Below are 13,668 nucleotides of genomic sequence, written 5' to 3'. Positions count from 1 at the left end.
ACATGTTTTACAGTTTCATCTCAATCAGGATAGACCAAGTCATAATGATAACATATGGCCTGCTGTCATGGCAACATGTTTCATCAGCATCATCAGCACTTTAAGATTACTTTGCAATCACAACAGTCACACACACGCACACACACACTTGTTCCAGCTGGCCAGTCCTTCAGAGCTTATATCACCTTTATGAGTTGCTAGAACCTGCGTTGCAGCCTGGCGTCCTTTTCTTTTTACTACTTTATCTGCAAACTCCACTTTCTGCACACAAACATGCGGTCAGTGGTTCCGTGAATGTGCGTGCTTCTCTGGCGAAGTGTGTGCGAGTGTGTTTTCGGTAACTGCGCGGCTTGCTCTTCCTCTAAACGTCTTACTGCCCCGTAAATTACGGCTACGGTCAACTGCTCTGTGAGCAGATGTTGCCTTCTGCTAGCTGAGACGGGCTTCAGCTTCAAGAAATACCGCAAACAGTTTAAATAAGTATTTTTATTTGCAAACACAACCTCTAAACCCAGCCACAGATGCTGAACGTTGCTGTGTTTTACAGAGTTTGTATTTAACTATGCCGATCGAATTCACCAATCTCAGTAGAGATCTATGAACATAGAAAGGGTTGCGCGCTCGTCAAAGCCTTTATGAGATTTTAAGCAGTGAAATTAGAACACTTTGCAGTGTTTATGCTCTGAGATCCAGATTAAAGCAATAACTGGTAAGGTTTGTTGATTACACATCAATTTTAAGTTTGAATGGCGCAACGGCTGCTGCATGTTTGTGAGTGGTTAATGTTTAGACAGGCTTCGTCTCACAGGGTTTGCTTACTTAAGACAAAATTCCTACGAATTAAAGCCGTTTTCTTCTGATTCAGAGCTTAATCAAAACAAAAATAGTCATAAATTGTAATTTCATATCCGATTGTGATTTCGCTGGAAGTTGTCCTATCTTTTCCTCTTTCCTGCAAGCTTAATGTTGTAATTGCATTACAGAATAAAAGGAACAATCAGCAAAGGGCGGCAAAACGGTTTTGGGAAGTTAAGTTCTGCAGTGAAACCCTCCAGGAACCCAAAGTGGAAACGCGCCTCTAGAGGACGTTTTGTCTTTGTCGCTCACAGCGGATGAGCGAACTCACATGTTTTTAGACAGTCGGTGCCGTTTTAAAACAAACACTTCTCGGCCTCATTGGGCTCCTGCGTGCGACGATTTACATTCTCACCTTCAGTGTTTCCTCCAAGCTTCAACCGAGCGCACAATGGAGGAAAGATCATTTTAAACATCATGTTCCTGCCTGAGTCATACAGAGGATAGATGTGGGTAGCGTTGAAAGACAACGAGGCTTTACGCTTGATTTCAGGGTTTTAGAGTTTCAGAGGGGCAATAAGTACAAAAATCATACCACACTTTTGCTGATTTTCAACTGCAAAACATTTGGAAAGAAATTTATTATTTACCTTCTGCATCACAGTTGGTTATTTCTGTGCTTTGGGCTAACATACAATTGCTGCAAAACACAGTGAGGTTCAAGGTTTTAATGTGACAAAGTGGAAACTGGAGCTGAATACTTACAGAGCTCATGTTGCCAGCTTGTTTAGTTGTTTCCCTCAAAAGTGTATTTTACTTCTGATCTCTTTTCTAAAATTGAGCTCCTCCTTAAGAGTGTCCATGATTTAATAATCTAATACAACTTGAATTAGTCAGACAGTAGAAACATCCATGTTTTTTGGGATGTTGCTGCTCAGAGTCTGCCTGTTCCCACATTTGATGATGGGTACTTTAGGTGTAGCGTTTGACTTGATATCGTTTATTTAAAAAAAAAAAGAAAGAAAAGAAAACAAAGAATAAAACCAATGAATGAATCTAAACTTCCAAGAAGAAGAAGACTCATTAAGTAATGATATGTCTTTATATGTATGCTATTCTTTTACTAGTGCGTTTCAAATGTATCTCTTTATTGTTTTAAAACTGAGCCCAGTGTTTGTCCGGTTGTACTTTTTGTGTTCTGTTCTGTTTCTGCCTGTATGATCACTTCTCTAAATAGGTCTGGACCATTGTGTGTGTGTGTGTGTGTGTGTGTGTGTGTGTGTGTGTGTTGCATAATTGTGTCAACAAGATTTGTCTGTGTTGCTTGAGAACATGGAGACATGGCTTATTTAAAAGACGGCTGCAGAGTGGTTTTGTAATCCTGGACAGCCGTTCCTTCAGCTCAGAGAGCAGCTGGATCGTTCAGAAGAGCAACTTTCTGTGCAGTCAGTCGTACCAGTGTGGTTTTTTTTTTTTTTTTTTTTTTTTTGGTGTTTGACGTAGATTATTTCAGTTAAGCAGCAAATTGTTTTCTGGTTTTCTACACGTTGTGGAAATTGACTTCAGAATTTAGTTTTGAAACGGACGTAAGGGCTTGTGAATACTGTCTGAAAAGCATGTGAAGGACCTGCACATCTTACTTCAATGCTTTAATCTCTCTGCAGATATCTGGAGTGAGCAGTCGTTCCAGACCGATCCCGACTTGCCCCCAGGATGGAAGAAGATCACAGACATGGCCGGTATCTACTACTGGCACATTCCTACAGGCACCACCCAGTGGGAGCGGCCCTCCGCCCGTCCACCTCCACCCGGGCAGAACGAGGCCCCGGCCCTGGCTGACCCCACGGCCCCTGTGCCGCGTAAACACTCCCAGGGCTCCCCGAGCCCCCTGGCCACTCCCGACCACGAGGTGAGAGGACATGAGCTGAACTTGGTTGTTTTTGTTGTTTTATGAGTCTGCTGAATCGTTGATACGGTTTTGAAATCGGTTTATGATTTCTAAATCCAAATCTACTTTGTAAGGAAAAAATATTTTCACATGTGGCATTTTATACTGAGATGATTAGATGAGTTTTTGACGTTTTCTGAGATTGGGACCCAAGAAAAAAGTCCTGATAGACGACATGTATGTTGTACTTGCTGTTTTTCTTAATATGATAAATAATTTTCTTTTAAAACACAATGTCATGCCAGACGGAGATCTTCTTCAGGGCGTCGACTCGTTCGGGAAGCACAACCTCCGACAGCTCAGTGGAGCCGCTGTCCAGTCATGAGTCCACTCTCCCTACATGTGGATTTGTCAACAGCTGCTACTTTGTAAGTATTAGACCATCTGTTAATTTGTACTTGGACAAACAATCAAAGTCTCCTTGTCATTGAGAATATTCTCACTGTCATTTTTATGAGTTTTGTAAATGCATATATTTATAAAACAACTCGAAATCGGTCGTATTAGATGGAGAACATTGATTATCATATCTTGCCACAGGTTTTGTGGCTCCCAGCACTAATTAACCATTAAGGTGGGGATGGTTTAGTCAAAGTTCGGTTCAGAGTTAAAGCCCAGTCTCATCCAACCCTGTGTCCTGTGTCCTTCACATTTCTTGTGGAAAACTGAAAATATGACTTCTTCCAGCTTTCTTTTAATAGTTTATTTATTTAAATTGACCGCAGTTGTTAGAAGGTTGATGACATAGAATAGAAAATCAAGTCTGCAGAATTAATCACTGAAAGACTTTATTTAGTGGCATCAGAGTAGAGTTTCTAGATTTGTAGCTGTCAGAAAAATCTGAAAACACATGTATCACGTTTTGTCTGTGACGTGGACGTTTGTGGTTGCAATTCAACAAAATGTTAGAAATTAGAAGCAGTTTGGATACCTGCAAAGAACACTGCGTACATTTATTACGGTTTCCCATTCTTTACTGAAACTGTGGGCCTGAAGTTTCACGCGTCGAACGCGGCCGCGCTGCGACAATCAGTTGGTTGATCATGGTGAATGATGGAGTAAAGCGAAGAGAGGAAAGGAGGCTGATAAGAGAGCAGCAACGTCTAGATAAAACATCGATCCAGGGAGAATGGAGCGATGTTGACGGATGGATGTGCTCAAATGAGATTCTGGCACGTCAGTCTGTTCAGAGCGACCGCCACGCCGGCTGGAGTCTTTGTCACTTTGTCAATGAAAACTGACATAGAATCCTGTTCACTATGTTCCAGATTTTATTGAATTTCTCTTTTTCTTTCCCTTTTTAGCCTCGTTCCACGTCCTTACAGGAGACGCCCGATCAAGAAAATCATTCTCAATGTCATGAAGATGAAGACAAGGTAGGAGAATAAATCTGTAGCTCGTCCTGTACCCTCGGTAATTAACAGTTTGTTTGTGGCAAAAACGAGGCAATTGATTCCTTTTACAAGTGTATGATTTTGCATTATTTTTGCTTCAGACACAGCATAAAAACTCGTAAGAGACTTTATTTGAAGTACTCCATATTCTTATTTTGACACAAAGTGGTTCTGTATGCATTCTGAAGTGATTGCCTTCAAAATAACAAAAAGACACTTTCACTGATCTAAATGTTTCTTGAAGGTTAAAAATGTTTTATTACCTTCCTAAACGGTCACAGGCATATTCTGTAACGGTGTGTATTATATTAAACAACAGTTTATTATTAGGGTTGAGGTAAAATGCTACAAAGGAGCACAATAATTAGAGAATACTGACACCATTATTGCGCTCCTGAAATATGCTAAAAAACAACATTTTTTTTTAGCATATTTCAGAGACCTCTACCTCTTCACCAGCAGATCTACTGTATCTAGTTCTATACTTGTCTTATGCCCACTGGTGGGTGATCCATGTACTACCAGTGGTTAGCGCCTTCACTTTAAGTAAATGTAAACATTAAGCAGCTATATATTTATGCCTTCTTTAGATGTGAATGTTCAGTGCAGAGGAAAATGACTACAAAGCTCATTTCTTTTTGTTTTGTGTGTCACCCTTTAAATCTTTTAGATCGTCAATCAAATTTGAATATCAGGCAGATAAACCAGATTAATTTCAAAAAGTCATTTTCAAAAGATGGTTTCATTTATAAGGGAAAAAAGTTTGCCAAATGAAGCCGGACCTCTGTGGGGAAAAAAAAGACTTCCCCCTAATGCCCGGTTGTATTTACTGTCAATTACTATTTCACATGACTTTCGACTGAATTTATTCCTCTGATTCTTCCTCCTCCTCCTCCTCGTCCTCCTCCTCCTGACTTCCATGTGTCAACCCAACGCTATCTGTGTTTGTGTCTTAATGCTTTGTGTAGAAGCAGGTGTGGAGTGAATTTGGAGGCAAAATTGATAGTGAAGTGTGGAAGGCAAGTATTACGCACCCAACGCTGGTGACTTCTGCTCCTCATCTGTCCTGCCCCTCCCACGTTTGAATTTCACTGCTTGGGCAGCAGCATGCGTGGCTGATGCTTCATCATTAACGTCACCTCATTCCAGGATATGTTATCTGGCTGCAGTAACACTTTTAGCTGTTTTTGTTTGTTTTTTTTTGTTTTGGGTTTTTTTACTCGTGATTAAAAAATGCTCATCTTTTCATCCTAATTGCGCAGCTATAAATGTGTTTGCACATAGAAAATGTGAACTTGTGTGTAGCCAATGATTAACGTTTCTCATTGTAGCATGTCATGCTGTACTGTGCAACCACTTCTCTCATTTACCAAAGGGCCATGGATGCATGCTGTTACATGCCGAGCGACTTGAAGATGTTTGCATTTTGGTTTTTATAACGTTTGTATCTCTTCGGTCCAACACCCACAGGGATTTAAATCATCCATTTAATGAACTCTTGTTGTAATGAGGAAAGAAAGTACACCCTCTCTAAAGTCTAGGGCTTTAAGTAACAGATTGTGGTAAAATGATCAGGTCTGACTACTGTCAAACAGTAGTGAACATTTCGACAGTTTTCCAGAAAGTTTACTGAACTGACCACAGCATTTATGCCACTGCCTGAAGATTTGGCCATCCAATAACAGTATTAATAACATTTTTTATTTTATTTTATTTTTTAAACCTCGGCTGTATATAAAGACGAAGCACTTCGTCAACAGGTGTCATGACTTTGCCATTCATTATTAAAAGCTTAGCTTTTAAGGTGTAAAGTAGGTTAGTGATGTTTGTTTGGACTGTTTTAATCAATTTGAAGTTTTTTTTTTTTTTTTACTTCTGTGCATCAGGACCTGCAGGCGGCCACCGTGAACCCTGACCCCAGTCTGAAGGAGTTTGAGGGCGCCACGCTTCGCTACGCTTCTCTCAAGCTCAGGTGAAATGATTGTAAACTTGTAGCAAATTTTATTTCAATGACTGTTAAAAGCATTTAGAATCATATCACTGCTATCCACTTTTTTTTATGACTATATATACACTATATTGTTTTATTACTGTAAGTATTTTGCCAACCATCATTCAGGTGGTCCAAAGACTTCCTTGGCATCAGGTGTTAAAAATAAACCCCATAAATTTAAATATTAGACTGAGCCTTTGTTGATGTGCGCTCTTCTGTCCTTCATCTTATGTAGGTTTTTATTTTAGCTGACATCTTTTCCTTCTTCTCAGGAATCGTCCAACCACAGAGGAAAATGAGTCCAGCAGTGTAAACAGTGACCCAGAAGCTAAGGTTAGGAATTCCTGTGACTTCATGTGTGTTTATTATCAATTTGCATCCATGTTATGAAGATTCTAAATTGTTTGGTAGCTTTGCATTCTTGTTTTGTTTTCATTGTAACTACACAACCACATAGAGGTCATTCTCAATATATTATGACATCTTGCCATGAAAGTATTCTGTGTTATATATATATATTTTTTATTTTATTTTTTTTTTTTTTCAGGATTCCAAATAGTTCTAACGTAGTTTTTTTATTTCTTCTTGGACATGAAAAATACCTGAAGCAGTTAAAAATGGGTAAAATAAAAATAAAAAGTTACACCGAATGTCGTTTTTAAGAGAATAAAGCTGTGATAAGAAAATCATTTAAATAATGTCTGCAGCCTATTCGAATACAGAAGGTATTTAATGTCTTTCTGTCTTCTGCAGTTGTCTAGCTGGGCAATACTGCCCCCTAGTGGATGATTTCTTGTTGAACATCTGTGGGTTTCCTGCTGTGGTCTTAAAAACATTCAAATCCAGATGATGAAGCCTTTAGGCTTTAAGGTTAATTGAAAAACAGTTCCATCGTCCGGTTGATTTATTATGTAACTGGATTATTAGTATGCTGACTCGTCTGCAGTCCAATTCAGCGAGGCTAATGTGAACTCAATATTTGGCTGGATTACTGCATAGATTTATTGTAGATTGAAACGGTTGTTTAGCCTGGTGGTATTAAGCTAAATTAGTGTAATGTGGTAGCAATCAGAAATTAAAGCTCACTCCAGTATTTTGTAGCTGCTTCTATCAAAGTCAAGGTAATGAACTCCACATTTACTTTGATTATTCTAAAACTGTCTTTAATCTCTGTAACTCGACTCTCACCCGCTCATTCTGAGTCACGTCCATGATTTTCTCCGCGCGCTCTATGTTTACTTTGGAGTAAACAGCGGTATAGAAAGTTTTAAAACCCACGACCGTTGGTAAAACAAACATGTCGTATGCGTTTCATCATCATGCATCTCTGAAAGCCGATTGCGTAACTCTTTCATGTTCTGCTTTTGTTTGCAGTGTTTTGCGGTGCGCTCTTTGGGTTGGGTGGAGATGGCCGAGGAGGACCTGGCCCCCGGGAAGAGCAGCGTAGCCGTCAACAACTGCATCCGACAGCTGTCCTACTGCAAGAACGACATACGGGACACCGTCGGCATCTGGGGCGAGGTGAGGGACGCTGCGCACCATATCTAACTTTGTCTTGAGTATATAAAATATTTTCTAAATGATTAAAATAAAATAGTTTGGAGGTAAGAAGTCTCTGTAAAAAAATATATATATATATAATTAAAAATTAAAGAAAGATTAGTATAAAGTAAAAAGGAAACAAGATGACAGCAATGGGTTTGTGAGTGTGAGGAGAAAGAAGAGAGTAAGAGGGGTTTTTGCTGCTCGCTGTGCTGTGGATTTATTTAATGTGAACTGACAGGACACGGCGGTAGAGAGCTTCTTCTCCCTTTTGATAGCCCTTTATATCCATCCCCTATTTTAGGAGGGAATAATTTATTTAGAGACCTAGGAATGCACACACGCACGCACACACACACACACACACACACACACACACACACACGCACACGCACACACAGGTTCATATTTCTACCCATATTGGAACTTTGTATTGCCTTGCAATCATTTTAGTTACTGCATTTATGCCTAATCCAGACATTTCCCCCAAACCTAGCCAATATTAATCTATTCCTAAACCTAAGATTAACCAAAACCTAATCCACATCATGCTGCTAAACGTAACCACTAACCCTACACAATGGGGTACATCAGATTAGGACTGGGCTGTGGTCCAGATAAGACCCACTTGGTTTAGTAAATATGCCAGAAAGGGTCCGCTATAGGATAGCTGGACATGTACTCACACACATGCACGCACACACTCATTAAGATCATATAGCAACATATTCTCTTACAGGCAAAGCCCCCAGATGTAGAGGTGGAAATTAAGTCAAACTTCTTCTTTTAAAAGTTCACATGACTTTATTTCAATGATCACAAGACAAGATTTACTGAGCAACAGTCACTCTGATCATCCTGTATTTATGGAGTGTTGCATACACCTAGTTGTGGGTACAAGGCTTGGCTGGTTGGGTCACGCACCCAGCTGTTTATGGTTGCACAATTAGGAATCAATTAGATTGCAATATCACTGAATATTGCAGTATCAATTGTGATTAGCTCTGATTTTCGACACACTTCTTTCTTTTACACGAGCACAATGTACCAAACGACTGCTTGTACATTTTAGCATCTTATTCTCTAACATCTACTATCAGGTGACAGAACAAGACACAGCAGAGGTTCATCCAAATGACAAAATGCAGTGTTGAAAAGCAGAATTTTGAATGTATTGCAAATATTGCATCCAAGCAGCACTTTGAAGGTCTGCTTTGACTTTATTTTGACGACCGCAGTTCGACCAGTTGTGAATATCTGCAACCATTCTGCTCTGTTAGTCTACAACGGTTCTGCCACGTCTCCTCTGTCCTCTCCTCTGTAGGCTCAGTCTGAGCTTTACAGAAAGACGTAGTTACAGACGTATCTCAACCTTGATTTGAATGAGGCTTCATATTGGGGTTGACTTACGGTCCTTAAAACGAGTCTGGTCGAATGCAGAACAGCAAAAGGTTTGAAATAAAGTTACCAAAGTAACACATGTAGTGCAGCACATCTAAAGACAACCTCATCGCTTTTCATAGTTGAAGATTAACAACTAAGCAATAATGATAATGGGAAAAAAACTATCAACGTTATCTGAAGTAGCAAAACAAACACTGACTTTAAGATGAGACTTGTTGTTCATCTGTGAGCGGCTTTGATTATCAGAGACAGGAAGTGTGAGATCTTACGGGGAACCTTCTGGTTTTTAGTCTTGGGTTTAGAGTAAAAATGGTTTCTACCCACATCACATGCCCAGGATGTGTTATGTAAATGCAGGAAGGAAATCTAGAAACTTGTGCCAGCAGTGTGTAGGAACACTGTATTTATTAGACAGGTACATAAATGTTTCTGATACAGCAGCAGGAAGTTAGGACTGTCTGCTCTGATATGTGAGTGATTTATTCATCTGTGTGTGTGGTGTGTGTGTGTTTTTGTGCGTAGGGGAAGGATATGTACTTGGTGCTGGAGAACAACATGTTGAACCTGGTCGACCCAATGGACCGCAGCGTGCTTCATTCCCAGCCCATTGCCAGTATCCGGGTCTGGGGTGTTGGTCGGGACAATGGCAGGTCAGTTGCAGTTCTACTTTCTTGTCCTTCTTTACTCCAGTAGTAATTTGGGCTTAAGATGCAGTGGTGCAAGTTACCTTTCATTTGTCTGTTGGCATTTATTTTCTGTGCTCGCTTTTTTCTTTTTTCTTAAATGTAACATTTAATTCTTTGATAATTCTCTCGACTCTCCCGTCTCAGTAAAAGGTCATGAGGACAGGATGGAGTTCATGATTGATGATAAAGCTAGATTAATTAACGAAAGGAATATTTTAAGGAGGCTCTTCGCCAACGTTCATTCAGAAAGGATATGAAAAAGCACTACTACACCTTCCGTCCATTTGCCATCACCTTTCGCAGCGATGCTGCATCTCTGTGACCATTAGGGGGAGCTGTTCACTGCTTCAAGCAAAACCAAAAAAAAAAAACAAAAAAAATCCCAGCTTAAAGGATGATGTAGACTGGAGTGGGTGGGAATTCCTTTACAATCACTTCACACATGACTGCACCTCGTTATTCGATCTGAAATCCTCCAGAACAACTGAACTGACCTAAAATCACTCCGTCTAACGACATTAACGCGAGTCTTTTGCACATCAACAGTCAGGAGTGTCAAAGCAGTGAGAGCAGCTCAGCTGCAGCAAAAGGAGGAGGGGGCGGCATGGTGAGGGAACCGACGGGAGAGAGAGAGAGAAAAAGCTGCCAGAGAGGAGGAGGTTTAGTTAGTTCTACCAGGGTGTGGATCGGACAGGTTAAAGGCAGTGCAGGAGCCTGCAGCATCACTGAGAATCGGTGCGAGTGTGTAGAGACACTCCAGTTTTCAGGATTACGCGCTGAGAGAAGAAAACAGACCTCTGTGAGTATATTTGATTCCATCATTTTCTGATCTGTTGCGTTTGCGGAAAAAAAAAAAAAAGTGGAAAAACCTCAAATTTGAGAGTTTTCTAATCTGATGCTTCGGATTTGCGTTTGCATCTTTTGATCTGATGCATGCTTATTGCGATTTTGAAGAAACTCAAGTGAAGTGGGCGCGTGTGCTTTGTTGCGAGGGACTGAATAGATCGACTGAAATGCCTGAATGTATAATGTAAATCTGTAGATTTTTAAATGAAAAGAGAAATTTTTTTCTCCTTTTAAGGTGGAAAAATGCACCTCATTTTTTTCTCATTAATAGTAAAAAATGTGACATCAAAGCTTATCAAATATTTATTGCAATCAGTACTAAGGTTCATAAAAAGTTTGCCCATGTAGTTTGTACATTAACTTAAGACTTTTAAGTTTTACTGGCTAATTTCTGATGTCATTTTTTTTTTATATACAAAGCTATAAGAAACAGCATTGCAATGTAATTTTTCTAGGTTAAAGTCAGTGTTCAATAATTACTTGATCAGAAGCTGTGTATGTGACGAGAGTTGCTATAAAACACGGTTTTACCGTTTTTAAAAATAATGACAAAATGATTGGAGTTTAAGATTTAAATGTTCTTTTGTGACTCGGATTAGCACTTAGCTCAGCTAGCATCACTAACACTGCAGTCTCTTTGTCTTTCAAGAGTATAGGTCCTTACCATAACTGAGATTTCCAAATTTCTGCTAACATTTTCAAAAACAGCATGTTCCATAACAGAATGAGCTTTAAAGCTCAAAAGAATAAACTACTCAACACTTTTATCTGGACTTCATTAAGCCTTCTTGTTTGCAGCTAAATGTCTTGCTCTCTTTGTCCAGCAACCTGATTGATTAATTTACAAGGTCTTTGTACAGCTCCTTGGTTCTCCTGACTTCATTTTAAACATCTCAATGACACTAAAGAAAATAACTCACCTAGGGACTTCTTAACTCAGTAACAGTGTCCACATGGAGTATTGTTGTTTTTAGGACTTAAGCCTGGCTTACACTGTGATATTATTGGCTCTCCGAAGCAAAATCTTTCTTCACAAAATGTATTCAGTGGCTGTAGTGTAATAGACAGAGCACTGATTTAGAGCTTCCATCACCAAAGAGTACTTTATATTCACAATATCTGGCGGGAACATAAAGTTTCTGAAAGAAAAAAACAAAAAAACAAAAATCATTCAGTGTGACTGAACACTTCGGCTTCAGTCCTCTTTTGTCCAACCGTGAACGCTTCCACTGCCGTCTCCTTTCCCTCCTTTGCAGTGTCTGCCTCTGCCAGTCAGCACATTGGCGTCTGAAACTTTCCGTCTATTTAGTGTTGGGCTCAAATGTCTCTCGAACCTTTCTGACAAAATTCCCCTACAGCTCAATCATGTGGTGAGACAGGAGTTGATGGTAAGATTTTGTAACGTGGAGCACAGGCTGTGTGACATATCCGAGTCCTGCGCGGTGTGTGGTGGGCTGGAGCCCTTATGCACAGTCAAGAAAAACATAAAATTTTAAAGTGTTCACTGGTTGGCCAGCCGTCCGGGCCGATTAAGCCCGACGACAACTGATTTGTCAGTGCCTCTGTGATAGCGGTTCCTCTGCTGCAAGGGACGGTTCTGTTCATTCGTCCCTCTGATTCTCTCACTGCTGTGAAGGCCTGTAGCTGTTTTATCACCTCTGTGACCAACTAGCTCCTGATATGCTGTGAAACTTACTTATCGCCGCAGGATTGTAGGCTCCCTCAGCAACCGAGCGTTAACCTAATGATCATGTTACATTTGAAATGAGACGCTCACCCCGTTTCTCTACTTCTCCTTTCTATAACTTCTTATTTTTATTCAGACTGTAGTTAGTTTTTTTTACACTTGTCTTCACCGTAATTTTAAACATTCTTAGAATATCTGCTTTAATTGCATTTTTTTTTACTTGCTTACAAATGTATGCACACCCTTTTAACTTTTTAATGTTGCAAGTAACCTGACTTTAGTGGTTTTTTTGTAGAGTTTATGTGCTAGACCAGTATAATGCAGGCTGTAACTTTGAAGTGAAAGTAAAAATGACGTGATTTTAATTGAGATTTTTGAAACTCTAAACTTGAGCAGCCAATTAGCGAAAGCCAGGATTTTATCTTTTTTTTTTCTTCACTTTTCAACCACTTCAATCTTCTTTGTAACTTCACTGTCTTTTTGCATATCTGTTTTTAACAATCTTCTGAGTAAACTCTTTTGGTTTTTTGTGTGTTTTTTTCTAAAACTTTTCAGCTGCAAACAAGATGAGAAGTGACTGGCTGAAATGTAATAAGATATCTGTGTTAGCCTGGCTGTTTGCAGCTTATTTCTCCCACTGCTGGAGTCAATTGTTGTGTGTGTTTTTTTTCCATTTCTCTACTAACTGTCCTCCTTTCCTCTCATGCTTCCTTGGACACAGAGAGAGGTAAACACATTCCTTCCTCCCATAAACAATCCCTCCTCTGTCATATCTGTTAGTTTTTATTGTTTAATTTCCTCTGTATCTCATTTTTTCCTGATTTCCACTGTAGCTTTTGATATCCTGTATCGCCCTCCGCAAATACACAGGTTGACCTCCTGTGTCCTTGTGTGGGGCTACAATCTTTTTTTTTTTTTTATTGGATGTGCAGACACACAGGAATGCTTGAATGTGTGTGAGGATATTGGCTTAAAGAGACCATCGGCTCTGTGTGTTTTGAATTTTGAATCACCACGCTTGAGACTGGTCCACAATCGTCCTCAAGTTTTTTTCCAGGACATGATAAAAACATTTATGCCTCATGAACTCGCTCACATTTGATTAGCGTGACTTGCATCTGTATTCAAATTGACTCTGATAACCTTAAGCAGAAGTGCAGCCTGTTATCTTCAGACGTCACCTTGTTAGTTGTTGTCCAGCTGTTTGAGATCTGATGTCCTCAGTGGTTTGTTAGAGAACATTAGGGAACAAACCAGGTTCATCAAACCTCGTCAGAGTTGATTGACCAAGATACAGAGAAATTGTGATAGAACCTGTTTGGCCACTGAAGGAGTTTGTCATTCAGTATACTGAAAGACAAACTCCTTCAGTG

The 13,668-nt window shown here is 39.7% G+C and overlaps 1 protein-coding gene across 1 annotated transcript in view; it reads left to right on the top strand.

Annotated features, from left to right (window-relative positions):
* Positions 1-13,668, top strand: part of apbb2b (amyloid beta (A4) precursor protein-binding, family B, member 2b) — a 53,112-nt gene that overhangs the window by 30,708 nt on the left and 8,736 nt on the right. The window contains exons 5-13 of the mRNA XM_016671373.1: positions 2,460-2,704; positions 2,980-3,111; positions 4,048-4,119; positions 5,106-5,156; positions 6,024-6,109; positions 6,403-6,463; positions 7,505-7,651; positions 9,599-9,765; positions 10,309-10,369. Of these exons, the coding sequence (XP_016526859.1) occupies positions 2,460-2,704; positions 2,980-3,111; positions 4,048-4,119; positions 5,106-5,156; positions 6,024-6,109; positions 6,403-6,463; positions 7,505-7,651; positions 9,599-9,765; positions 10,309-10,369 (1,022 nt within the window). The remainder of the gene's footprint in view (positions 1-2,459; positions 2,705-2,979; positions 3,112-4,047; positions 4,120-5,105; positions 5,157-6,023; positions 6,110-6,402; positions 6,464-7,504; positions 7,652-9,598; positions 9,766-10,308; positions 10,370-13,668) is intronic.

Source organism: Poecilia formosa, unplaced genomic scaffold, assembly GCF_000485575.1.
Source record: "Poecilia formosa unplaced genomic scaffold, Poecilia_formosa-5.1.2 Scaffold44, whole genome shotgun sequence".
Classification (NCBI taxonomy): domain Eukaryota; kingdom Metazoa; phylum Chordata; class Actinopteri; order Cyprinodontiformes; family Poeciliidae; genus Poecilia; species Poecilia formosa.
The sequence above is the reverse complement of the archived record's forward strand: the minus strand, read 5'-3'. Positions and strand labels throughout refer to the sequence as shown.